This window comes from Corylus avellana, chromosome ca7 (genome assembly GCF_901000735.1).
Source record: "Corylus avellana chromosome ca7, CavTom2PMs-1.0".
Lineage (NCBI taxonomy): Eukaryota > Viridiplantae > Streptophyta > Magnoliopsida > Fagales > Betulaceae > Corylus > Corylus avellana.
The window spans coordinates 17,053,538-17,080,908 of NC_081547.1; the positions used below are offsets into that span (position 1 = coordinate 17,053,538).

At 37.3% G+C, this 27,371-nt stretch overlaps 5 protein-coding genes across 5 annotated transcripts; 4 read left to right on the plus strand and 1 right to left on the minus strand.

Moving 5' to 3' along the window:
- Window positions 1-725: 725 nt before the first annotated feature.
- On the plus strand, window positions 726-4,484 carry LOC132188804 (uncharacterized). Its single transcript, XM_059603355.1, has 5 exons — window positions 726-913; window positions 1,413-1,478; window positions 2,863-2,951; window positions 3,102-3,199; window positions 4,199-4,484. Exons 2-5 carry the CDS (start codon window positions 1,469-1,471, stop codon window positions 4,296-4,298), a joined length of 297 nt encoding a protein of 98 aa, XP_059459338.1. The 5' UTR covers window positions 726-913; window positions 1,413-1,468; the 3' UTR covers window positions 4,299-4,484.
- A 1,612-nt stretch (window positions 4,485-6,096) lies between these two features.
- Window positions 6,097-9,663, plus strand: LOC132187939 (uncharacterized). Its single transcript, XM_059602359.1, has 12 exons — window positions 6,097-6,315; window positions 6,418-6,512; window positions 7,056-7,125; window positions 7,211-7,214; window positions 7,357-7,706; window positions 7,946-8,064; window positions 8,131-8,203; window positions 8,289-8,512; window positions 8,613-8,669; window positions 9,022-9,172; window positions 9,424-9,537; window positions 9,658-9,663. The coding sequence occupies exons 1-12, from the start codon at window positions 6,097-6,099 to the stop codon at window positions 9,661-9,663; spliced, it is 1,482 nt and encodes a 493-aa protein (XP_059458342.1).
- LOC132186038 (uncharacterized) lies at window positions 9,638-10,878 on the plus strand. Its single transcript, XM_059599817.1, has 3 exons — window positions 9,638-9,794; window positions 10,151-10,210; window positions 10,309-10,878. The coding sequence occupies exons 1-3, from the start codon at window positions 9,663-9,665 to the stop codon at window positions 10,435-10,437; spliced, it is 321 nt and encodes a 106-aa protein (XP_059455800.1). The 5' UTR covers window positions 9,638-9,662; the 3' UTR covers window positions 10,438-10,878.
- Window positions 10,879-13,075: 2,197 nt separating this feature from the next.
- LOC132186707 (protein MODIFIED TRANSPORT TO THE VACUOLE 1) lies at window positions 13,076-19,690 on the minus strand. The gene is made up of 5 exons (XM_059600724.1): window positions 18,949-19,690; window positions 17,462-18,211; window positions 17,092-17,247; window positions 14,414-15,376; window positions 13,076-13,545 (listed from the first exon to the last, which is right to left on the minus strand). The coding sequence occupies exons 1-5, from the start codon at window positions 19,153-19,155 to the stop codon at window positions 13,504-13,506; spliced, it is 2,118 nt and encodes a 705-aa protein (XP_059456707.1). The 5' UTR covers window positions 19,156-19,690; the 3' UTR covers window positions 13,076-13,503.
- Window positions 19,691-20,432: 742 nt separating this feature from the next.
- LOC132187940 (uncharacterized) lies at window positions 20,433-21,731 on the plus strand. Its single transcript, XM_059602360.1, has one exon. It carries the CDS (start codon window positions 20,433-20,435, stop codon window positions 21,729-21,731), a length of 1,299 nt encoding a protein of 432 aa, XP_059458343.1.
- Window positions 21,732-27,371: the final 5,640 nt, after the last annotated feature.

Below are 27,371 nucleotides of genomic sequence, written 5' to 3' on the forward strand. Positions count from 1 at the left end.
CAACATATATGATATATGATATGATAATAGATAATTGAATAAATATATAACACAAGGAACCAAGCACGTGTATTCAACGGGCCATCCCAACTAGTTAACTTGATATACACAAATTCTGATATTGATTTTATTTAAAATTGAGAGCATCTTACTAATTTTGTATTGATGAAATCACCTCATTTATTAAACCAACCGAATTAAGGGTGCGTTTGGGAGTGCGTTTTTAAAAAAATAATCTGGGATTTTAAATCAAATCGCAATTTTAGGGCGTTTGGGATTGCGATTTTAAAAACCCAAATTTTAAAATCGTAAAAAAATCTGCGATTTTCATAAGCTGATTCGAAGGTGCTTATTTGAAAAAGTACGAATTTAAAACAAAATCACGATTTTTATTAAAAAGATATTTGGCGCAATAGTTACCTTTTTTAGAACGAGAATGAAAAAAATACCAAGAATACCCACACAAAATATATTAAAACCCTTCTTTTCTTTTCTTTTTTTCTTTTCTTCATCATCTCTGTCTTGTTCATCCTTATTGGTAATTTGGTCATAAAACAGCAATTATATGCTAATGTTATCCAAACATTCAATTGATAAAAAAAATACTTTTTAGTATACTTTACCAAACGCCTGTGTAATTTTAAAAACACAATTTTTAAAATCGCACTTATTAAAATCGCACCCCCAAACGAGCTTTAAGTTCAGAGCGGCTATAGACCGGATTGTCGGACGGGCTTGTGAATCTACATACATGCCTTCGTCATCTTTGATTCTTGAGTTCGACACATTGCTCGCACTTCGTCCATCCTTCCGCTAACACAACAATAGGAAGCAATAATTGCAACTGCGCATTCATTCCAACACAAATTGTTCACTGGAACCGTTTTCTTTCACGCATTTGATTAAACAATTGGTAAGCAACAGATATTTTATCACATTTTTCCTTGTTCTTTCATTCTGCCTTCGTCCCAATCCATCCGAAATCAATTTGGATTCATCAACAAACTTCTGAAAGCTCCCAACTCCCAGAAAATTGGTCGCTGCGGCGTATGGGATCGGCTGAGCCCTCCAAACAGATCATCCAACAGAGCAGGCCAATGGGGTGCACCCCTTCTGCGATGCCCGATCACCCGTCATTCGGCACGGGGAAGATGCGGATGAGTAGGAGGGGGTGGCTCCATCCTTTCCCTGCGTCGGGAGGGGGCGGAATCCACCCCCTTCCAAAACGGGGATGGGGCAGAGATCGAACCCCTCCCGACTGCTGGGAGGGGTGGGGTTGGAGTCACCGGAGGGGTCCGGATCCACCACTTCCACCCTCTCCCCAGCCCAGGAGGGGTGGCTCCGCCGCCCAATTGTTTTCCTGTTTTCAAACTATTTTCATTTAGACTAATTTTCTGTCCTCCATTGCGCAGTGAATTGAAAGAATCTGTTTCATCCATCGCAGAAAGCAGTCAAGAAGCTATTACAAATGAGTGCAGGTAATCCGCCTCTTCTCTGTTTGTTTGCTTATTTAGTACTCTTTTTGTTTTACTTCTCGCAGAAAATATAAGTGAAAGAACTCACTCGAGTAAGCTTATATTGTTGTGAGTTCAGCTGATTGACTAACTGAATTTGTTTCTTTGACTGCCCTAAAATTTTGATAACGCAATGGGGTTCTCATTTGGCTGTTGGATTTGGAGGTTAAAGAGAAGATATTGGATAGGTTGAACATATATAACATTGGACAGCTCCATCTATTTTATTTCTAGCATCATATATGCCCTATAACCATACTTATCAAATAAGATACCATCCAGATGCCATGAAATTTCAAAAACTTCTTGACTATATCCCGGAGCTTGAGAATTTTTCTCCAACTCCAAGTAGAATCTTGAGGGACTTTGAAGCCACCAAAAACACCTCCCCTTAATCAAATTTAGATTTAGCCAAGCCACCCAGAGGGACCTGCTCGAAGAACGTTATAGTAGTTCTATACAAGACATAGCACAATTACAATTGACAAATACCACTACCACTAACAACTCCCCACTATGACACGCACAAGCCCTTTAACCACGTCCCATTGTGCTCTCATCTTTCGTTCCCATACCAATTCTTTTCCTTCTCTATTTCAACCTCCACGAACAAGGCATAACAAAGTCCCCCCACCATGAGCATGTGTTCTAAATCTTTGGGATAGGCTTATGTGCCCAATCATTCCTCCCCCTTCGACAGCAAGGTCCAAAGTAGGAAACTGTTTAGTCAGCTGGCCAATGTCTTCCCAGGTGGCATCTTCCAGTGGTAGGTTGCAGCAATGCACTAGTGCCTCTATAATGCTTTTGGAGCCGCTCGATATTTGTCGATAGTCTAACACCGCCTATGTTCACTCTGTGGTTCTCCTTCATTTGACATTGAGGTTAGCTCTAAGCAAATTACCTCTTTATTTTCCAACCATTCGTTTGAGCTTTGATACGTGAAAAACAAGATGAATTCTTGTTTGATCAAGTAAGGACAAATGATATGCCCCAGGTCCCAAGCATTCAATTTTTGATACACCCCAAAATACTTGCTGGCGAGTTTCTAAGATTGCAACTGAACTTTATATATTTTCATTATGTAAAACTCAAAACTTCTTTCTTATTGGATCTTTTATAAAGTGAAAATTATTAACAATGTCTTTCAGGACCTGGATTAATTTTGATTGTGAATGTGGAACTTACTATTGTGTTCTGGATTGCCCATGGAAACTCACATGCACAGTCCTTTTCTTTTCTGGCCATTGCCAACCTTTGGTGAGGCTTAACCTGTGAAAGAATTATTAAAAGCCTCACTGTAGGGCAAATGTTATTTCCTTCTATTTCCGAAGTTGTTAATGTTTTGCAGGTGGTGCATTTGGTGGGAATAGAGGACTGAGACCAGTGCCTCCAGAAAAAGGAGTCTTCCCTTTGGATCACATGCATTTATGTGACCTGGTAGTGTTGCTTTAGAGTTTCCATTACAAAACTGACTCTTGATTTTGTTTTTCTTTGAATGCTTAAGTTAAGTTGTACATGTTGGAGAATGTCCAAATGATAATGTCTCAGTTTCATACTTGCTTAGTTTATACATGGGCTTTATTTCAGGAAAAGAAAGAATACCTCAGCTGTCTAAAATCTTTGGGTCACCAATCTGAAAAATGCAGACGCTTTTCAAAGAAGTATCTAGAGTGTCGTATGGAAAAGTGAGTTTTTTGTACTTTATTACACATTATTCTTATTTTTGTGCAAACAGCAGAGTGAACGTAGTTTTATTTAGACTGTATAGTTTTTGAAACTCAGAAAGACATTTATCCATGGGGTAGGAATTTAGAGGTACTAAATGTGTAATACAATATAGTGCTGTATTAGAGCACCAACTCTCTTAGATGCGTGCTTTATTTTTCTCTAGCAAGGTTAATGCAGGATGGAGTTAGAGAATTTACTGATGTGAACTTGTTTGATCTCAAGATTTCGTAATGAATATAGGATGAATGCTTTATGGTTCATATGTTAGAAAAAAAGCCAGAACTTGTTTCTAAGGGGTAACAAAGCTGTTAACTGACTACAAACACAGACGCTGCATTTAGGGAGCTTGTGTAGAGTTAGAAAATTTGTTGTTATTTTGAAGATAATGATAAAAATTATGCACTTGTGTTTTGTCATAGTCAATACTTTTCAGTGCTTGTCCTTATTTTCAAGAAAGTTAAAAATTTTGCACTTGTGTCGAGTCAGTGATGTGTAATTCCTGGTGATATTACATCAAACGTCCAGTAAACAACACAGTAATCAGTTCCTGTATTGTTTGTTGGGCTTTACGTTTGCTTGTAGGAAATCCTATATGAGCTTATAATCTAAATGGTGGCTTATGAATGATGTGGCATGATCTCACATGCTGCATGCTATAATGCTAAACTATTAAGATCAATTGTGAAAGCTAGAAGTCAACTCAACCAAAGAAATCAATGCTATTTGAGAGACCATGATTTAAATTGGTCAAAATGATTTTCCTTAAATCACTAGACTTCTGTTTTATGACTACTGATTCTGTATGATAAGTTGTGAGAAAATTAATATAAAAATTATAAAAGCATTTTTTGTGCAACGCAAAACTGAAAGTATTCGACAAATCATGTCATTGGCTTTCTCAGGTTTCTTTTATGTAAAAGAGTTGCTACATGCTTTTTTATTGGCATATATTGCAGGAACTTGATGGCAAAGCAAGACATGTCAGAACTAGGATTTGGGAAGGAAGGTGCCATCGAAGCTTCTGGTGAGAATGTCAACGAGAGGATTGATAACTGAGGTTTACAATCAAGTGGAGGAAGAGCTTTTCTATTTGGCAGTGTCTTTTCCATGATTGGTATCTATTATCATGGAAATTGGAAATACATGTAAAACAATCAAAAAGAAAAGTGAAAGTATAAATTTTGCAGGTGTGATTGTAGTTAGTGAGGATTGATTTTGGGTAAAAATAACCCCATTAACTCAGGGTGAGCCTTACTAGCATAAGGGCCTGTTTGGGATTGCGTTTGAAAGGCTTAAAAATGCTTTTAATACTCAAAAAATTCGTTTGAACAAAAAAATATTTGTTTGGTAAAAAGAATTAAAAGCGCTTTTAAGGGTCCAAAAAACTTAAAAATGGCTAAAATGCACTTTTAGCAAAAGCTTAAAAATGAAGCTTTTGCTCAAAAACATTTTTTGACTTAAAAATTCTATTTTTCAAATGCAATTTCAAACAAGCTTTAAGTTTTTTTTTTAACCGGCAGTCAAGTCTTGTATAATATAGCTAACATAGCTACTCACAATGGTTAGGAAGGGAAGACCCTCTTCCCGCCTCTCCAGAGACACCGCCAAATTGTTAGTACAGGTTGACAGCATGCCACCAATAGGTTTGTTGAAAGTGCCTACAAAATGCATAGAGGATGAGAAAAGAGACTTGCTGGATATGTCAAATGCTTATTTTAGTAAAGTTTTCTAAGAAAGAATGCAATGAAAAGTGTAAACAGTGCAAAGAATTGATAATTACTTGCTGCAATGACTGCTTTCTTTACAGTAATGGGAGATTCCTTGGCATAACCATCTGTCCATGTGGCACCCTTATGTTGGGGGTGCTCCGATAGTACGAAATTCTCTCAACATTTATGGGTGTGGTAGTGGGTGAGCAACAAATATTCTTTTTCCGGGCAACTGTCAACGTTGTCCTTCAGCAAGTTGGATGTGAATCCTCTAAACAAATCAGACTCCGAAATCTTTATTATAATATTCCATTCAAAAGGAAAGGCTTATTTTTTTTATTTTTTTCTCACTTTCGAAGCATAAAAGGAAAGACTTACTATACAATTTACAGGGTAATATAATATAGATCCTACCTAAGAAATTAACCTATAATGATAGAGGAGATTTATGGAAAATACAGCTCATTAAGTTGTCCTATCCACAAGAAGAAGCATACCCGACCAAGGGCCTAAAAATTAAGCAACGGTTTTCAAAAGTCCAAAAGCTTCCACGGCAAAACGGCTGGCAGGAGATGAACCCAATGAAACATAATACCCATTTTTACCCTTTCTCTCATCGTGCCTCGATGGCTTCACTCAAAACCTCTCTATTTAAACCTTCAAGAACTCCCATTCCCTCCTCTTTTCCCATGGCTTCCCACTTGTCTTTGCAACTTCAACCACTTTTTCACTACTCGTAAGCTCTCTCTGTCTCTCTCTCTCTCTCTCTCGTGTTGCAGAAGGGATTGCTTGTGGCTACTCCTGCTTATCAACTTTCTATCTGTGTGGTGGCTCACAACCATGCATCTCTCACCCCTGATTATTTTCCTCTTTTTTTTTTTTTTTATAAGATAATATTATTAAAAAAAAAAAAATAGTACATATTGATTCATTTAAACATTCCAATAACATAATACTGGAATTGTTTCATGACAGAAGTCCGACCACCTATGATGATGAGTTAATAATTTCCTTGTCTCTCTATGTTGTGTCACAGAAAATCTGGTGTACTAGACAATGGAGGACCTCACCCATTAAGTTTCAAGGCCAAGGAGCAAGGAATTTATGGGGTTTCAAACAAAAATTCCTCATTAGCATTATCATGCATGGCTTCTAATCAAGCAAGTAGCGAGAATTATGGTGATCCTAATGCTAAATGGATGAGATTTAATCGAGTAAATTGTCTTGTATGGGTATTGCATGAATCTGCAAGGAGCTTTTCCCATGCAGTTGAGTCACTTGAGTTGTCAGGAACAGGTGCAGCACTTGCAATGGCATGGGTGGGGAAGGATGTCCATGAATGGCATAAACGTATTGCTTATAAGGTTTGTATATATTTATTTATATCTTCTTCTTTTTTAATAAAATTATTAGATTTTAATGAAAGTCGGAACAAGAATCATTAACTAGAGTAGCTGCACATGCAGGTAGTAATTTATGTCTTGATGAAAATGGCGATTGAAGTGGAGATCTTGCTTTCTCGTGAACGTTGTCGCAATGAATCTTCTCAAGTCAGAGAGATGTAAGTATGCAATTGTCTTTTGTAACTGTAAAAAGGCGATTACGGTTAATGGTTATTGGCGGTTAGCGGTTTTTAAATAACAGAAAACTGTTATTAACTGCTAACATCTTTTTTAAAAAAAAAAAAAAAAAAAAACCTAAAACGATGTCGTTTTTACGATAATACCCTATTACCTACGCAGTCGTTTCTAGAGTTTTATATATTTAAACACCAAAGTGATGTTGTTTCATGTATATAGGCGGTTAACGGTTTTTTCAAATCTTAAAACTGCTCATTGTTAGCCAATAGTTAAATAACCACTCGCTGTTTCAGCCCTAGTCTTTTGCTAGAAACTTCATACTATGAATATGCACTTGAATTTCCTAATCAACTAACTCTTTAACTGCTCTACTACACCTAAGACCACTGATTTTTGACTAAGAATGATAGACTGATTTGCAGTGTGTTGAGTTCATGCCCAATTAAATGTTTAACATCTGACATATATTGATGACACAAGTGTCTCCTACTTCTGACCTTTTGTTTGTTCATTCATTTGGTCAGCTTGTCCCCAAAAGTAAACTTGGTTGGGGAGTACATTGAAAATCAATTGAACATGAGGCAGCCAGGATTGGTAGAATGGTTTCAAGAGGTTGAACTGCCATGCATAGCCCGATTTTTTCTTCCTTTGTTAAAGAATTGGTCAATGGAATATGCAGGAAGGTTAGTTCAAAGAACACTCTACTTTTGGCATAAGATTTCTCCCTTTTGATAATCCTTTAGCTTATCAATTACTATATTTGCCTATGCTGAAGAATTTCGAAGGCATATTGTTGTTCAATTCACCTATTATTCTTCATTTCAGAATCTAGCTTGAGCACAGAAATATTCAGTGGTGTTGCAGGGATTATTGTGGCTATAAGCTGCTGTGCTGCAGTAGGGAAATTGGGTTCTGAGGACACCTACTGTCTCTTTATTAAGTTGTCAGTTAAGGATGTATTACTAGAGCTCATGGATCTCTCATACAGTCTTGTTTCAGTGGACAAATTACATCACTTAGCTACTGAAGCAGGATTTGAGATGGACTTCCTGGCCCATTTTGGTACAAAGATTTTCCCCAGTAGGAGAAGTGAAGAGCTAGAATTTTGGATTGGGTTGGCTCAGAAGAAACTCAAAGCAGCATTCTACAAAGAACATTTGTTTTCTCATGATAAGGTCGATTCTGAAATAATTTCCAAAATCTTTTCTATAGCAGTTACAAAGATCTGTTCCTTACCTTCTTATCCAAATCCAAATCCAAATCCTGTGTTGTATAATATACCAATAAAAATTCTTTTTCGTGTTATAAAATCTCAAAGACCTCACCCAATGGTTGATTTGGTTGGAGTTTTGATATGCATAGAATCTTTCTCTGGAGCATTAAATAATTTGCCTGGCATTGTAAAATTTGACAGGTTAAAGCAGATAAATTGGCTACTTTAGGACTCTTTGCATATCTTGGGAAGAGGACTAGAATATTCTTGTCAGAAATGGGCATAAGTGATGTTGATGAGCAGGTTAAAGACTTCCTGAGGTATAGATTACTTACCACTTTTGTCCCATTCTAAACATTTCAGTCCTTAAAATACTTTGTCTGCAGCTACTTGGAATGTGGTAGCCTTTTCATTTACCCGGACCTCTCTTCCACATTAGCGTATCAACTCTTCATGGAGGTCAGCATTTCTTCTTCTTCTTCTTTTTTTGTTGAATATCCAAAATATAATCATTCTAATGCAGGCAGACAAATTATCTTTACAGGTTGTAACTGATGAAATTGGATGGCTTGATTTTTACACTGCATTTTCTTGCATAGGCAATCACAAGAGAAGAAGGTCCAAACATTCTACAATCCAAGCATGGACAGAAATTATTCTAACCACAGTTTTTACTGTATGCTATGATGTTTTCTCTGGGTATGCTCACTTCAGCCGTTCCACTCTAAAGCCATTAGATACAGATTTGCTAGAGTTCTTGCTTCGGAGGTAGTCTACATCATCTCAGAGCTTCATTTTTTTAGAATTTATTTGTCTATTATGTGTGAGAAATAGGCTCTGAAAGATATCTTGTTGTCAACTTTTTCAGTCAGAGCCTGCTAACTATTTGTTTGGAAGACTATTGGGCTGCTTATGATAAATCGGGGTATGTGGCTGATGGATTCTTTTGTTTAGTATTGTTTTCTCCGGTATTGATAGTTAAAACTTACTACTTGTTCCAAAAGCTTAAACTGATAGGAAAAGATAAATTTAATCACTTAATCAACACTTTAACACTCTCCCCTCACGTGTAAGCTCAAACTTCCTTTTAATAGGTGATGCTCAACACGTGGAATATTTAATTTAAATGCGAGATGATTTGGCTTTAATACCAAGTTAAATTATCAATTATTCCAAAAGCTTAAACTAATAGGAAGAGGTAAATTTAATCACTTTAACATTGATGACACTACCTTGAGAGAGTAAATAATTGTGCTCATTTTGATTTTCACTTGCAGTGAATTGCTAAAGTTTTCAGAAACAGGTCCCTATGGCTATGACCTTGACCCCTCGTCATTTGTGCGATCGAACGGAACGATTAACTTCTCACTAGTCTCAGAAGCACAACGAAATTCTTGTGACACAAGACATGGATCTAAACAGAAAATGGTATGGCTATCAGATGATAGCATCTTCATGATGATTGAGCTGAAAAAATTGGATAATAATTCTTGAGATTGATCTAAACAAAAGGGTGTGGCTATCAGATGACAACATTTTAATGACTACTAAGTAAAAAATGGGTAACAATTATTAACATGGATGTAATCTTGTGTTTGTGTCTGTTTCATTGTAGTTAAATGCATGCATGCCTGCCTGTATTTCTTGTAATAACCATTTTATTTATTGTCCTGTAATAGCACACTACTAGATTATCTAGGACAGATACGACAACCTTTGTGGCTGCTAAATCAATTCCTCGGCATGAGAGTTTGATGAGGAAATACAGCATCAAGTTGGCATCTACAAGTTGTGTAAGGCCGATGGATAAATTTTTTTTTTTTTTTTTTTTTTAAACCTTTAGATGCTAATATATATTGCAAATTGAATTGTTTTAAAGGATATATGGATGGGTACACAGTTGCTTTTCACAGACTTGATGGTTGCTATAGAGCTACTCCTAAATCAATTGCGCGGTCACAGGGTGGCAGAGAGGGAAAGAAAGAGGTTAAAAAGAACTTTAAATGATATAGCATCACTTATTCCAGTTACAATTCTAATGCTACTTCCTGTAAGTACTTGAATTTCATCATTTGTCTTTCGATATCCTTTGTTTTTATCACTCACCCAACAAAGTAGCTGCTTGTGCATGTATCACCATTAATGAGTTAGCTTTCTGAAAAGTTGGATGGGATCAACCAAATTCTTTTATATAGCAGCACCTTTATTCTAATATATTAGTTTGTGGACTTGGGTATTTGGAGTACCAATTAACAAGTTTAGTTCATAATGTGATAATGAGGCCAGCTTTAACAAAGTATTTACATGCTCTTTCTCATGTGTATACAAAATATGGGATTTGGCTTCCTACACAAGAGTGCAGAGTTTACTACATAAACGAGATGATTAATTTTTTTCTATGAACAGGTATCTGTTGTAGGTCATGCAGCCATGCTAGCAGCAATCAAAAAGTACATGCCATTCTTGGTAATTCCTTAAATTGCTTCTCTTTGTGTTTGTCATTTATTCCCCTGCTATTCATTCCCCTAATCCGGCCTGCTTTCTCTTATACTGACTGCATTTAGATCCCTTCTCCATATTCTTCCGAGCGGTTGGATGTTGTGAAACAACTACAGAGAACTAAAAAGATGCCAATCCAGTCATACTCATGGACCAACCTTGAAGATCCATCATCTTCCTCTAGAATATCTTAAGAAATTATTTGGGGATCCCGCTGTCTTTTCTCGATCTACTCTCTGAGTCAGTGTTGCATCATCTGTTCTTGTTACTTTACATTATTTGCCGTGAAGATAAATAGTAGAAAGTTTGAGATTGTATTTGTACACGTTATCAACAAATTATCAACAAACTTGTTTGTCTTCAGTCTTAATCCTTGAGTTGTCGAGGTTGTTGTTGATGATTATCACCATGTGCTTCAATAAGCCCCTGCAATTGCAATGGAGGAGAGAACATATGTTGAGATTGGAATGTAAGGTGCAGAAATAAGTGGATCTCAAATAAGCCTTTGAGCCTATTTGATAAGCTCTCACGCTGAGATTTGTACACTACAAGAAGCAAAAAAAATTGATTTGCCTTGTAAATCTAGGTTGAAGGATTTTCAACTCCAAATCTTGGAAATTCCAACTTCATTCTTGATGCAGTAGGAATTTTAGAAAATTATTATTTTAATTATGCATGTGTGTTTTAGTTTTCCTTTTTCAATAAGGATTGAGTTTTTCCTTTCTTAATAGGATTTATTTTTCTTTTCGATTTGTTTTCCTTTTCCAATTAGGTTTGCTTTTCCTTTTCCTTGTTAATTTAGGAGGTGTTTAGCCTATATAAAGGCATCTAGTCTTTGTTGTTTTTTTAATCCAGTTTATATTATCTATTAAATTTAAGTCTTTCAGAGTTATTTCTCTGTTTGTTTATTTGGGGCAATTAGGGACTCTCTTTCTTATTTGTTATTTTCTCTCTTCTTGAATTTCCTTTTCAACCTTCAATTCTTAGTTTCTGTTGCTATTATACGCTGTCAGGACAACTTAGTTCCGCTTAGCGTCAATTCTGTTCCATGATGCACAGATTCATTTCTATTGGAATTAAATGAAAATAGATTTAATGAATTCCTTGATTTTTTGGATCTGGTAGCTCAAGTTCTCCAAGACTCTTTCATGCTTTTCTTCTTGTTGTTTCCATGCCTGCAACTGATTCAAAAAGATGTGAAACTCCCAAATCATAGGCTCTAATGCCAAATGTAAATGTGTAATTTTGTTTGTAAAGTTTTCCTATCATTTTTGGGTGATCGAGTGTATGGAAATGGTGAAAAGAAGGTTTTGAGGTAAAGGAGATGATGAACTGTAAGGGAAAATGACAATTTTTTGTTCACCTCTCACCCACCTAGCAGCTCATCAATGTTTCAACTTTCCCCATGCAACCTTATGGCCTCACCCCCAAACCACCTTGACCATTTGTTTGTCCTGCCTTTTTTTTTTTTTTTTTTTTTAAACCTCATTAACTAACACCTGTTTTTAAGTTGGCTATGTGAACTGCCAACTGTGACATTAAAATACACCAAATTATCATTTTATGAAAAGAAAATATATCCATCTGCAGCATCAGATGTTAGAATGGATGGAAAAGTGATTAAGTGACTTGCACCTGACCTATTTGACCAAATTCTTCCCAAAATACTTCTACTTTGATAATTGAAATACCATGAATGCCCCTTTATTATAGTTATTAAAAATAAAAATAAAAAATAAGAACTAAACTGAGAACAATCGTAGGGGTAGTCGAACCACCATTTTTGGTTTTTAGAGGATGGCAAAACTACCTCTATAATCTGTTGGTGTGGTTTGGTCACCCCCTCCTTTTTTGTTTTGGGTGTTTGGATTTTTTTTTTTATATATTATTGTAATCTTTTTTATTTTATTTTGAATTTTAGGAGAACAAAAATAGTATTTTAGGAAGAAAGATACAAAAGTGATCATGTGCACGGCATATCACCACTTTTCCATCCATTTTAATACTTGATGCTCGCAGATGAACTTTTTAGTTACAAATTGGTAGTTTGATGTATCTTAATGTCACAATTAACAGTTTATGGAGCCAACTTAAATACAAAAGTTAGCTCAAAGGGCTTAAGTATTTTTTTTTCTCTTCTTTTTTTATTATTATTATTTATTATTAATCACAACTCCTTTACAATTTTCTACCATTTTGCTATCTAAAATAATTGAAAATTACCTTACTACCCTTTTGTATTCATTACGAAAGAAGGGTTGACCCTAGGAGGTAAAGCTGCCCTCCGAGTTTTTGAGAATTTCCCACTTCTCTCTATGTAAGACATAAATCAACCAAGAAATGAGAATATCTACTGGGCATGATGAAACATAAAGTTAACTGCTTCAAGGAGTTTTTGCAGGTTGCCAGACCGACACTACTTAGTTAATAGTATGCTGAGGTTCGTAATACGTGTCAGATTGAAGAATGGGATGGAGTTTCTTCGTTATTTTGTGTTTCATTGGTTCTCCTCTGTTGTATGGTTCTCAAGTTGTGCTAACTTGTATCTATAATATCATGCGTAATTCATATCATAAAGTTTTCTCCACAAAGAAAAAGCAGTCAGAAGTCGAGTGACCGAATTCCGTTCCGCGCCGCACCTGTATTTATCTTCGACTACAAATCACGCCAAACCTCTTTAACTCAAGGTCCCTCCTACAAAAGCTTGGATAGCTGTGGAATTGAAGTTCCTTTCAGAGGTCAAATTCATTATCTATGAGACAATTCTACTGGCCTTCTCCTTTATTTGCTACACCGAGACCCAACTAATCAATCTGAAAACCACTCGCCTACTGAAGCTAAACAACACTAGTGCTTTTTATTGACTTTCTGGGTTCAAAAGCATGCACCCCCACAAGTAATCTCTAGGAGGAAAAAAAAAAAAAAAACAATAGAAGGCAGGGGGGAATATAACAGAACAGTATGCAAAGTACATTACTAAGGAGAAAGACATCTATCCAATCCAAATCAGATTCAAAAACTAATTGGCCACAACATTTTCTCATTCTTCCATTCCTACCAGAAAATCCCTGTATGCTCTCCACTCGCTCCTCTTCCTAGTCGAACAGAAACACGTCTGAGTAATATTTGCATATGTTCCATTATTCGAAAAGAATACGTTCTCTCTTGTAATTGTATATCCTGCTTCAATCTACTTGCTGTAAAGCCATAATCCAAGTCCCAAAGCAGTCCTTTTATAATGAAGCATAAGCTCAAAAGATTCAAAGCACCCTCTTCTGATCACGAGCTGCGGCAACATGGTCCTACAAGACAGACACAAGATACAACATAATCAAGGAAGACATCATGAAATGATCCATTCATTAGATTACTGCAGGTTGGAAGCTAAAGATGTCAACCTAGTCCAATTCCATATCCATTTTAGTAGCAATTCATAAATCAACTGTAGTAAAGAAAGAGATAATTCAATGACAAGGATGACAAAAATGTTCAAGACCCCCCCATCTAATGAATTGGTTTCATTTCCCACTAAAATATGTAGAATCCATACACAAATGCAATGTGATTCCGCCAAGGATTAAGAGATTATCCCTATATTGTTAACTATCATTGGTAGACGCTGATTCATCTCAGAAATTGGAATGTTATTTTGTGTGGCTGGGGGTGGCTCGCAGGGCACCCCCTCTCTTCACACCCCACCTCTCCTTTTTTTCTTTTTTTTAATTTTCAGTTTTTAAGTTTATTCATTTTTATTTTTTATTTTGTGTTTAGTTTTTATATATTTATAATTTATATTTTGGCTGACACATGTCGTAATTTTATCAGATCTGACATGGTACACTAATGGAATCCGTCAAGTTTTTTGATGAAATTTGATAGTATGGACTAATATGTTATTGTTGCATACCACAGGAAGCTCTCGTGACATTTTAAAACCACAGTAAGCTTATTGCAAATAAATTAAACCATAAAGACTGATTTTGAATTTTTTTTATATAATAAACCAATCACTATATGATAAACCCGTCCAAAACCACTTAAGAATTCTAAAAAAATTTCAACCAAGGGCACACTCAATTGCTATGACTATCATTAACAACTTAAGAATAAGTAAACCATGATACAAAAAATTAAAACAGTCAAAACACAAGTGTCTGAACTGGAGCTTACCGAGATAAAGTCAAATGCTCTGGTTTCCTCTTTCTTTGAACTGTTCATCAATGAACTAGGAGTTTGAGTTGTAAAGTTTGGTTTGAATATATCTGGAAGGCCCGAAGCATATGCTACATCAGTTCCACTAAAATGACCGACACCAACATTTTGGCCATTCATGTCCCCAAGGGGTTGGAGCTCAGACATTTTTGCAAGCAATTGCTGTTGAGCAAAGAGACTACCCATGGCAGCATAATTCATTGGCTGAGACGAAAAAGCGGGGTTGAACATGAAGCCCGAAGGTATATTGTATGGCATAGCACCAAAGGGAAACATAGCATTTGCATTTGTCACAGCCGTTTGAGAACTCAACATGCCACTCAAAGCGTCATTAGTAACCTGATGGCTAGAATGACTATTTGAATCTGAGAACATAGTTTCAGAAAAAGCTCCGACAGAGGTTCCTTTCTTCTGCATGTTTGAGGCATTTTCATTAATGGACAAACCTGACATCAAATCATTAACATCTTTTTTTGGAGTTTCCTGCCCCTGAGGAAGTTCAAGATTGGATCCAAAAATATCTAATAGTTCAGTTCCATTTTTCTTCCCTTCTATAAGAAGTTCATTAGAACCCTGTCTATCAACAGTCATCCCAGAAAAGAGGTCATCTGCATGTTCCCCACCATCACCAGCATGAAATGACACATCTGCAAAGGGGTCGTCAACATTATTTGGTTCACTACTACTTACACCAGTCACTAGACCACCTCCAAATAAATCATCAATCAGAGGGGCTGGAATTGACAGATTGGTGAGATTTTGATCACTTTGATCCTTAGTAGAACCATCATGGCAATCATCTGAGTCACCAGTGTCTATTAAGTCAGGCATTTGAACAACAGTAGTTGTCTCAACCTTCAGAGTCTTTTCTGTATAAGTTGCCACGCTGTCTGTCTGTTCTCCACCCAAAAGGCTTAAAACCTGACCATAAAGTGCCGATTGTTATTTCAACTCACAAATATTCCCCAAGTAATCAAAGAATAGAATTTCAGTCCAAGCTATAAATTGGAAGTTCACATCTCTACAGTAAAATGTCATCAAATGGACACAAAGCTGGCCAATTTATGTACATGTTTAAATTTTGATTCACAAAATACAAACAGGAACTGAGATGAAGCATGAAGCAACATCTTGCCAGAACCATTCCATTACATATATGTATCTCCACATCGGAAGAATTGGTCAAGAAGTTCTAAATGGAGTTAGTTCTATTGACCAATAAAAAGTGGGCTTACTATCGCTTATATAGAAGGTGGAGAGCTGCAATAAACTATTACTAAAAATATTCAAGATATTGCAACACTTTTCCAAATAAAATAGGGTTACCACATAACATATATATATAGGAAATCCCCTAAACCCTACTTCTATAGATGTATTTAGGAAAAACCCTATCCCCTAAACCCTACCCACTCTATGTGGACTTCTTCTTATCTTTCCAATATGGAACCAAGGTGTTACAAACTCCCCCTCTTAAATTCCTGACGTCCTCGTCAAGGCCACGTCATGCAGTGCTCCAGTACTACATGTGTAACACTCCGGTCCCATATTGGAAAGATGAGAAAAAGCCCACATAGAGTGGGCAGGGTTTAGGGTTTAGGGTTTTCCTAAATACATCTGTAGAAGTAGGGTTTATGGGATTTCCTATATATATATGTTATGTAGTAACCCTAGATCTTTAAGAGAAAAATATAGCCGCCTCTCTGTGGACGTAGGCAAATTGCCAAACCACGTTAAATCCGTGTCTCGACTCTTTCTCCCTCTTAATCTCTCTCTTTTCAATTCTATATTGTTCAGCAATTATTGTGCATGGTAACAACAAGATAAAACTCAAAAATTGACTTTTCATATGAGTGAAGCAAAAAAAAAAAAAAAAAAAAATTGATAAGCAATCAAAATTTTATTAAAAGTATAACACAAGTACACATGAAGTATACAAGAGAAACATCTAAAAAGAGAAAAAAAGATCAAGAAAAGCATGAAAATCAAGCACATTATAAAAGTCTAAAGCAGCTGGCCAGACAAAAAGTACTAAAGAAGAAAGACATCAAGTTACACCACCATCCACTCACAGTTTTCAAAACTTTTATCATTTCTTTTCCTCCAAAGACAGCGCAAAAGGCACAATTTACCACTCATAATAAATTTATCCACGCCCTCCTAATAACAATTCTGTTTAAGAAGAATCAGGTTATTCTGCGTTTTGTTTGCCACATAAGAAAAATCCAATAATTCTTAAGGAGCAGCCTTTCATAACAGAGAGCAGAATGTAATAGAGCTCCTTCATGTAAGTTGCTTATCCTCAAGAATACTCAAAGTCCTGCCTCATTTTTGTTTGGCTTGGTTCAAGGAGAAAGATAAATAGACTCAAAAACACTTCCCAGTCATTACAATACTCCATTTCTCAGTTGCAAAGAAATAAGCCCACCAAATCCAGGTTACGATTAATGTTAATTACTAACCACAGACGAAAGGACCACTTAGACTGATGCCTATAATAAAATTTGCCATGCAAGCAAATTAAGCACAAATCAGCAAAGCTCAAATACATTCAGTCAGGACTTGATAAATTTTTTTTTTGATAAGTAAAAGAGATACAAATAAAGGACTTGATAAATAAATAAATAAAAGTTTACCTTGTTAGCCTTTTCCCTCAGAGAAGCTTGAGGAGAGTCAGAACATCTCACAACTGCATCTTTATTTTCACTAAAATAAGATTCCACTGTGGAAAAATGGTCATCATCCTTTTTCCTCAGTATTGACTCAAGGACACAGACAGCTTTCATGCGAACCTGATCAATGATAATTCCATAAAAACCATAAGATATTTCATACATAATCATATAATATGCCTCCCAAGTTTTCCTTAAAAAACACAAAACATGTTATTGCTCATGCCACGTATAAAGAAACCAAAGCATATTAAAGGAGAATGAGTATAGAAGTGAAAAATAAATAAATAAATAAACCTTGACTTCTATGAATATATGAAGAAAATTGACATGCCTGCCACTGGGGAGATTGGAGCTTTGACTCGAGGGCACGACTTAAAGCCACAGCATCCAACTTTGCAGCCTCAACAAGGAAAACCTGAATAGCATCCCGAGTAGGTTGTAGACGTACACCGCCTGAAGTTACAATGGTCTCCAATAACCTCTCTTCACGAGTCTTACTTTCTTTATAACTTGAACCGGAATCCCCATTGGTTATTTCCACCTTAGTTACTCTTGAATCCTGGTTCCAAGGACCACTAGCCACATTCTTTGAAATACCAAAACTACCCTGAGTCTCATTCCGATAATCAACAGGTTCGTATCTATCTGCATACTCGGATTCTATAGTCAATGACCTCCGAAGATTTGGACTCTTGTAACTTCCATTTTCATTCTTTTTTGATAGATGACCTTGCGTGAAATTACTAAGTCCCTGCTTGATAGATGCACTTCCAAGACCTACTACCTCACTAAGAAATGATTTCTTTTCTTCCGATGGAATTTCGTAGTTTGTATTTCCAAACCCCTGTATTCTTTTGTTAAGATCTTCAGCAGGAGCTGGCTTATCATTCTCCTCAGAGAAAATCGCAGATATAGTTTCATGAGCAGTGTCCCGCACAGTCTTATTAAGTGCATCACCTTTCAAAGGATCCAATTGTCCCTTGTAGTGAAATAACTGGCGAATAGCCACTGAATGTCTCTGCATTTCTCTCCTGAACTCTACACCAGATTTCCCCACTGCGTATTTTATCAATCTTAGAGCCTGCACATTAATTCAGCCTAATAGTATCAATACTTCTTACAAAATCATAATTCTCCGTAACAATCTGCAACCATTATAACCAGAGTCATCCATCTAAATCTATGTATCTTTCTAGTCTAGGAACCCCTACTAAACTTCACAACCTAAGCAAAAAAAAAGGGGGCCAAAAGCTATCAAACTAACGGCCCTTCTGCAAATTGGAGTCACTAATAAAAATGGAAGCCTATTAATCACAAGCAATTAAGAAAAGCTATAAGATAGTTACGGGATTTCATCCACCCCACTTCGACCTTCTAAGGATTGCTGCCTCATTTGCAATAATGAACTTGCATGCAATTATTACAAGCAGAACACACATACCCATAAAAAACGCTTTAATTCATACGATTCCCACAATATATAGTAGAACAAGATTCCTACATTACTGTACATATCTTATGCAGATTAGATTATAGCGAGAGAGAGAGAGAGATCTAAAACTGCATATTTTGCATTACTTGCCATGACACCTTCATTTTTAAGTGACCAAAAAATCAACCCAAAACCCAACGCTCAAAATCCCAATTCCCCTTCTATCCCCCACACATCCTCAACAACTTGTTCTCCATTTCCCACATTTTCAAAGCAACAAAACAAAAATCATCAAATTTCAAGACCCAGATCTACCCAATCCCAAATCCAAAAGCACCAATCAAAAAGAACAAAAAAAAAAAACCACACACACACACAATTCATACCTTCTGTTTAACAATCGGACTCTTGTGCTCAAGCCGCTTCAGAATAAACTCCGAGACCTCCTTCACAATACTGACATGCGACGATCGCAGCAGCTCGCAGATCTCCTCCAACTTATACACCGGCGCGACCTTGTCCTCGTCCGACGTGGCCCCGTCGACCATCCGAGACCTCCAGTACGACTCCACCGCTCTCCGGCTCGAATCCATCTCCCCCCAGTTCACAAAGAAAACCCTAACTTTCACAAAAAAAAACTGAGCTCCAAACCGATCAAATTCAATTCAAAAGCCGTAGAATCGTTCAGAAAACCCCCCCCTTAATTTTTACAAAATTGCTCTAGCTCCAAGGCGATCCGATTCAATTTCAATTCAATTGAGAACCGTAGAATTGGAATTGCCCAATTCGGGAACCAGAGGGTCCCAAGTTTCTAAATCAGCAAGACTGATTTAATCAAAGCTGTTCAAAGTCGGAGAACTTTCCCACAGAATACGTAGCGATTTGATAACTTAAATCACCGAATTTTTAGCTTGGTGTGAATTTGTGCATGGAATTGAAGAAATTAGAATTGCTCAAAATTAGGGCTTTTCGGTTACAGAGACAGAGAGAGAGGGGGGGAGAGAGATTTGGGAGGAGGCTTGGAAACGTGGAAGAGGAACAGAGAGTACGGACAGGCTACGGGCAAGGAAGGAAGAGAGAAAAACAGAGACGTGTCCGCAGGTGACCCGTGTGGTATACGTTGAAAGTTTGCTGTGCCTGTGCGCCAAGTCACGCACCATTGTCGGGGCACTTATATGGGTCACCGGGTATGGTTATTCCGGGTTGAACCACATCCTCACATTGGCCCACTTCTGTTGGAATATCTAGATTATGCTTTCAATTTATTATTCCATTATAAATTACACCTTTCCCTTTGCGTATTACATTAAAATAAAAAATATCACACGTGATGATGTGCACCTTACCAGATGCTAATGGAGGATAAAACTTGGAACGTAATTGTAATTTGAAGAGACTAAATGTCATCTAAGAGATTAATTGTATTTTTCTCTTCTTCTTTTTTTTTATGTTTTATTATTTTAACGATTGGTAGAAAAAATAATTTAAATTGTTTGTCTTTTATTTTTTTATTTTTAATGAAATTTTTTTCTTTTAAAATTGAAATACAATATATATTGACATGTCCACACAAGAGAATGTGAGATTTAAACTAATAACCTCTGCTTTATTAGGCATGATTCACAGCCAATAGGTATATTGATCTTTGGCTAATGCCATAGACAAAAGAGAAAAGAAATGATAAAGCTTTGGCGATAAATAATAACCTCAGCATACGTATGACACATATTAACTGTTATTGATTTTATGTTCATTGAGTCTCTCTCTAGAGTTTCGTTAGGAATTGCAACTAGGTTTGAGAGTTTAGTCTCCCATCGGTTTCCGAGTGAGGAGGAGAGGTAGGAAAACAGCGAGAGGTTCACGAAGGAGTATGGCAGATGAGTTGGAAACACTGTGTGGTAAGATTTCTCTACTGGAGGGAGAGAAGATAGGCACAAAAATTTCGAAGGGAGAGATTGAGGAAACAAAGATCAAAGGAAAAAACTGTTTAATAGGGAGGGTGTGGACAGGAAAGAGGGTGAATAAGAAAGCTTTTAAATCTGTACTATCTCGCATTTGGCGTACAGTGAGAAGAGTGGTTTTTAAGGAAATACTGGAAAATATATGGTTGTTTGAATTTGAGATCGAAGCAGACAAAAGGAGGGTGATGGAAGGGAGGCCATGGTCGTTTGATCGTCAAATATTGGTGCTTAATGAGTTTGATGGCAGCATCTCCCCATCTCTGATGGCCTTTCAACACTCACCTTTTTGGGTGCAAGTACATGACATGCCTCTTTTTTGTATGACTAAAGGAGTGGGGAAGAAAATAGGCGAATCTCTTGGTGCATTAGAGGATGTTGATGTGGCGGGCGAGGGTGCTGGGTGGGGTAGATGTCTCCAAGTACGGGTATCCATTGACTTAACAAAGCCACTTGAGCGAGGGAGGGTGCTGGAATTATCAGGGAAGTCATCTTGGGTGTCATTCAAATATGAAAAGCTTCCAATATTTTGCTTTAATTGTGGGCGGATAGTGCATGGAGATAAAGGGTGTCCAGAAGCAAGGCCTAGGAGGATGAGCACGGAAGGGGAGATGAAACCGTGGGGGGTGTTGCTTCGTGCAGAAGAGCCCCAGAGGAACTCTAAGGCGGAGGAATTCCCTACAGACTCCGTAGATAGGGAGTTCTTTGGCCATGGAGGGCATAGATCGCCGGAGAAATCAGAGGACTCTAGCAAAGGGAACTGTTCCGAAACTGAAACACGTCGCACGAATCAAGGAGAATCCATGCAGGATGGTCCAACATGTGTTGTACGTGCTAAAGATGCGGAAATAGTGCTGATGGAGGATGAAGAAAATAACCGTGGGGGCAATTCAAAAAAAACAGAGGGTGTAAAGGAAGGAGATATTACACGTGGTTTGAATGAGGAGAATATCCTGATGGATTACTCACCTAAATATTTTGGAACAATATCTGGGCCGGTTTCTATGAATATGGAACCATACAGTGGGTTGGTTGAGCATAGTGGGTTTGTTGATGTAACTAGGAGGGACAATATAGGAAAGGTTGAAGGAGCAGAAAATAAAAATATAAGGAAGGACCAGAATACCCCAACTTGGAAGAAACGTGTTAGACTTAATGCGAAAGTGACTCAGCAACAAAGTTTACGGCCAGAGTTAGTTCTGGGGAAGTGAAAATTTGAATATAGGGAGAAGGGAGCAGGGAAGAGGAGGTATGCGAAAAAAGGGAAGGTGAATGGGGAGATTGCTATCACATCTGAACAGGCGGTGGCTGATGTACAGCCCTGCCAGGAATTATGAGTATACTGAACTGGAATTGCCGGGGGATTGGGAACCAACGGACAGTTCGTGATCTTTGCCGATTGGTAAAGGAAAAGAGACCCAATTTAGTTTTTTTAATGGAAACTAAATTACAAGCTTATCGAATGGAGATTTTAAAGGCAAGGTTAGGATTTGGGAATGTGTTTGTGGTGAATAGTGTGGGACGAAGTGGTGGCTTGGCGTTGTTATGGAAGGAAGATATCGTGGTTACCATTCAAAAACTATAGTAGAAGGCATATAAATGCTACTGTAGTTACTGAGCAAAATGGGCAAGAGTGGACTTTTACTGGATTTTATGGGCATTCGGATGTGTGTAAAAGAAAGGAATCTTGGAACTTGTTACGGTATCTCAGGTCTTTCTCACCCTCTGCATGGCTTTGTATGGGGGATTTTAATGATATACTGGAGGAATCTGAAAAATTTGGGGAAAGTAGAAAATCAAGAAGACAAATGGAAGAGTTTCAAGAAACAGTGGAGTACTGTAGGTTAATGGACCTTGGTTTTACTAGGCCAAAGTTCACTTGGTGTAATAAAAGGGAGGGTGCCCAATTTATAATGGAGAGGCTTGATCGCGCTATGACAAATGTGGAATGGCAGAATCGGTATCCAGCAAAGCTGATGGAGGTTTTAGCATCACGAAATTCTGATCATGCCCCATTATTTTTCTCTTTTCATTGTCAAACCATGAGGAGAAGGAGTAGGAGAAAACGTTTCAGATATGAGGCTGCATGGCAAAAGAATACAGCTCAAAAGGAAATTATAAGAAGAGTATGGAGGGTGAAAGATAAACCGGTGGATGATTGGAGGAATGTTCTGGAGAAGCTGGAAAGTAGTAGACAGTCCCTAACTGAGTGGGCCAAAGAAAATCGAAATCCTAATGATGAGCTCATTGACCGTAAAAGAAAGCAACTTCATGGTCTCCAAAGAGAAGAGGGGGTACAGGATCTGGGGCTGATTAGAGGGATTCAAGGGGAAGTAAATGAGCTTATGGAACAAGATGAAACAAAATGGCGTCAAAGGGCTAAGGAGGCTTGGTTGGAGCATGGGGATAAAAATTCTAAATTTTTCCATGAGTGTGCTAATTAGCGACAGAGGGTAAATACGATAGAAAGAATTACTGATGTAGAGGGGACTGTGCATTCTACGCCAGAAGCAATTGAAGGGGCTTGTTTGAGCTATTTCCAGGACATGTTTCAAACCTCATCTCCTTCGGGTTTTCAGGAATGTTTGAATGCAGTAGCTGCGAAGGTGACTCCAGAAATGAACCAGCAACTCTTGCAAGATATACGGTCAGAAGAAGTAAGTCAGGCTCTAACCCAAATGGCGCCGCTAAAGTCACCTGGACCGGATGGTTTTCCGGCTTGTTTTTATCAAGAACAATGGGCTGTGGTTGGCACTGAGGTATGTTCAATAGTCAAAAAAAAATTCCAGTCTGGCTATATTGAACCTATGGTTAATGCTACACATATTGTGCTTGTTCCAAAAAAAAAAATGCCTTCTAAAGTTACGGAGTTTCGACCAATTAGCTTATGCTGTGCAAAATTATTTCAAAGGTTTTAGTGAGCCGGTTGAAGGTGGTATTACCTTTAATTATTTCGAGAAACCAATCTGCTTTTATCCCAGGTAGACTTATATCAGATAATGTTTTAGCAGCATACGAAACTCTTCATACTATGCATTCTAGGATGTGGGGAGAAGAGGGTTATATGGCATTGAAGCTTGATATGAGTAAAGCCTACGACCGGGTGGAGTGGGTTTTTCTTGAGAGGTGATGCAAAAATTGGGATTTGCTAATAAATGGGTAGAGTTGATTATGAAATGTGTCACAAGTGTCAGTTATTCTATTATTGTGAATGGAACACCTACTGGAAATTTTTAGCCTGCAAGGGGAATTCGACAAGGGGATCCTATTTCTCTGTATCTTTTCATATTGTGTGCAGAGGTGTTAAGTGCCCAATTTCAACAGGCGAAGATACAAGGTCTATTAAGGGGAGTTCCTACCTCCTTTAAGGGGATGAGACTCAACCACTTATTCTTTGCAGACGACAGCTTGATATTTTGTAAGGTCAACAGAAATGAGTGGCATAATCTGGTTGAGGTATTGGGTATTTATGAAAAAGCATCTGGTCAGAGATTAAACAAAGACAAAACAACTATCTTCTTCAGTAGAAATACTCCTCAGGTGGATCGGGATTGGATTCTACATGTGTCAGGGGTCCCAGTTACACAACGATATGACACATATCTCGGGCTTCCGGCATTGGTGGGAAAGTCTCGCATTCGGGAGTTTCATGGCATAATAGATCGAGTGAAGAAGAGAGTCACTGATTGGAAGGTAAAATTCTTATCGAAGGCCGGAAAGGTAATACTATTGAAGGTGGTGGTCCAAGCTATTCCTAGATATAGCATGAGTATTTTTCTCCTCCCAAAAGAGATTTGTAAGGAGATAAACAAGATGATGCAAATGTTTTGGTGGAGACATAAGGAGAATGAGAGGAAGATCCACTGGATGAGCTGGGAAAAAAAGGGGCTAGCTAAATCAAGAGGAGGAATGGGGTTTAGAGATCTCACTTGTTTCAATAAAGCCCTCCTTGCAAAACAGTGTTGGCAACTGCTGAAAAATCCGGACAGTTTGGCTGCCAGTATCATTAAGGATAAATACTATCACCAGGGGTCATTTTTGGAAGCTAAACTAGGTGGTAGGCCATCTTATGCTTGGAGGAGTCTTCTGTCAGCAAAGGATCTGTTACAAGCTGGTTTACTATGGAGAATTGGTGATGGGAAGGAGGTGTCTGTATGGAGGGATAAGTGGATCCCATGCCCAAGTTCGTTCAAACTCCAATCCCAATGCCATATATTACCAGAAGATGCTAAGGTAAGAATTTTAATAGATTCTAACTCAGGTACATGGGACTTGGGACTTATTAATAGAGTATTTGAGAAGGAGGAAGCAGCAATTATCAGTGGTCTACCTCTTAGTCGTTATCAAAGACAAGACAAATTAATTTGGCAAGCAACAACAACAGGGGAATTTACTATGAAGTCCGCTTACCACTTGGAGAAGGGGAGACAACTTTCAGTGAAGGGGGAGAGTTCGAATATGTCTGGTTGTGGTTCTGTTTGGAAGATAATCTGGAGTTTAGGGATACCAAACAATGCAAAAGTTTTCTTGTGGCGGGCATGTAATGAGATTCTTCCTACAAACGCAAATCTGAAAAAACGAGGTGTCCTTTTGGAAGATATGTGCGAGTTCTGCAAACAAGAGGTGGAAACTGTGACTCATGCTTTATGGGACTGTCCAGCTGCGCAGGATGTATGGGGTGCTGGGGATAGGAAAATACAAAAGAGCCGGTGTGTGGGGGATAATTTTATGGCTCTGATGGAATACTTAATGGAACGGTGCGAAGAAGAGAATCTGGAGGTGTTTGCTTTAATAGCAAAGGGTATATGGCAAAGGAGGAATGATGTGCTATATGGGAAGGAGTTTTCACACCCAAATAAAATTGTTTATGCAGCTGGAGATTTACTCCAACAGTATCAACTGGCAAATAAGAAGTCCCAATCTGATGAGGTGATATGTGAAGTATCTAGGCAATGGTGGAGACCACCAATGTTGGGAGCTTACAAGGTGAATTGGGATGCAGGGATTAATCCTAGACTACCATGTATGGGAGTTGGTGTGGTTATCAGGGATCATTTAGGACAGGTGTGTGCAGCGCAAAGCAAAAGTATTAAAGGGGCCTTTGAGCCTACTACAGCAGAAGCTATTGCGGCCTGTCATGCAGTGGATTTATGTAAAGATCTTGGGCTACCTTTAGTAGAGTTGGAGGGTGACTCAATGATAATTGTTAAGGTCATTACAAGTATGGAGTTGAATGGAGCGAGTTATGGGCATATAGTGGAAGATATAAAAGAAGTTATGAGAACTTTGAGGAGTTGGACTATCCACCATGTTCCAAGAGAAGCAAACCGTGTAGCTCATGGGCTTGCAAAAGCTGCTACCAAAAAGGAGGAAGATAAAATCTGGTTTGAGGAAGTCCCAGATAGTATTTCTAATGTAATTACTTTAGAGCTTAGTGCTCTATGTTTGTAGAGCTTCGGCTCTGTCAATTTATTGACATGTTCCATTTGAATGAAGATGAATTTGTTGGTTCAAAAAAAAAAATAATAATAATAATAACCTCAGCATCTCAATAAGGCCCTCGTAGGATATATATATATAGTTCGTAAGTTATATTGAATGTGTTTTAAGTGTGTTAATGAAATTATCACACAAATAGAACTATGATTTTAGATGGAGGGGTGAAATTAAGAAGAAAAAAAAAATGAAGGCAGTAAAAATTTGATTTTAAAAGAATTATAGAGGTATTTAAAAAAAATGGGGAAAATTTTGAAACCCGCACACCTTAAGGTCCGTTTGGGAATCCAATTTCAATAAGTGCGAATTTAAAAATTGCGTTTTTAAAATTTTCGTTTTTGAAATCGCTACTTTTTAAAATTTGGTAAAACATGTTAATAAGTATTTTTTTATCAATTGAGTGTTTTGATAACATTAGTGTATAATTGCGGTTTCATGATCAAATAGATAAATATTGCCCCAAATATTTTTTTAAGTGAAATCGTGATTTTGGTTTAAATTCGCACTTTTTCAAATAAGCACATTCTAGTCAGCTTATAAAAATCGCAGATTTTTCCACGATTTTAAAATTTGCGTTTTTAAAATCGAAATCCCAAATATTCAAAAATTACGATTTGGTTTAAAAACACAAATTATTTTTTTAAAAACGCACTCCCAAATGGAGCCTTAGTAGATCACACAAAATATCTAGCTAAGGGATCCTTGAAACGTATAAACTATAGTTTGTAGTCGATAATAGAATTTGGTATTCCATTTCATAAGACTAACATATCAATCATTATGATCTCTTTTGATCATGGAATTGAGACTTTTGATTGATTACAATGCACTGAACTGGATCATGTGAGTTGTTATTGTATGAACTACTATCAATATGAATAACTTGAATTAGCCATTGTTTATGATATTGACTCTCAATTTTGAGAGAAATGTGAAATAAAACGTAAAGTGGATGACACTTCAATACATTTTTCTAGTGATATCTTTTATCTCAGTGTATTAAGTGATTACATATAATATTGTGGAAACACTACTCCTTAAGATGAAATTCATAATCATTTTTTATCAAAAAGATATGAAATATTCACTTGAGATAAATTTAATGGGAATCGGTTATTCTGAACCTTTGGCCAAAATATTTTAGTAAGGAATTACTAAAATTAAATGTACTAAATTAAGTTGGGAACTCAAAAATCAAGAGATAGTGAATTACAGTAAATTGTATGACTTTAATTTCACTAGGTCAATTGCAATTATAAGAAATAAATGGAGTTTTGATTAATCAAAATAAATAGGGAAATTATATCTAAAATCCTTAGGTAAACGCGCTTTTATTAAAAACTTCCTGGGTATTT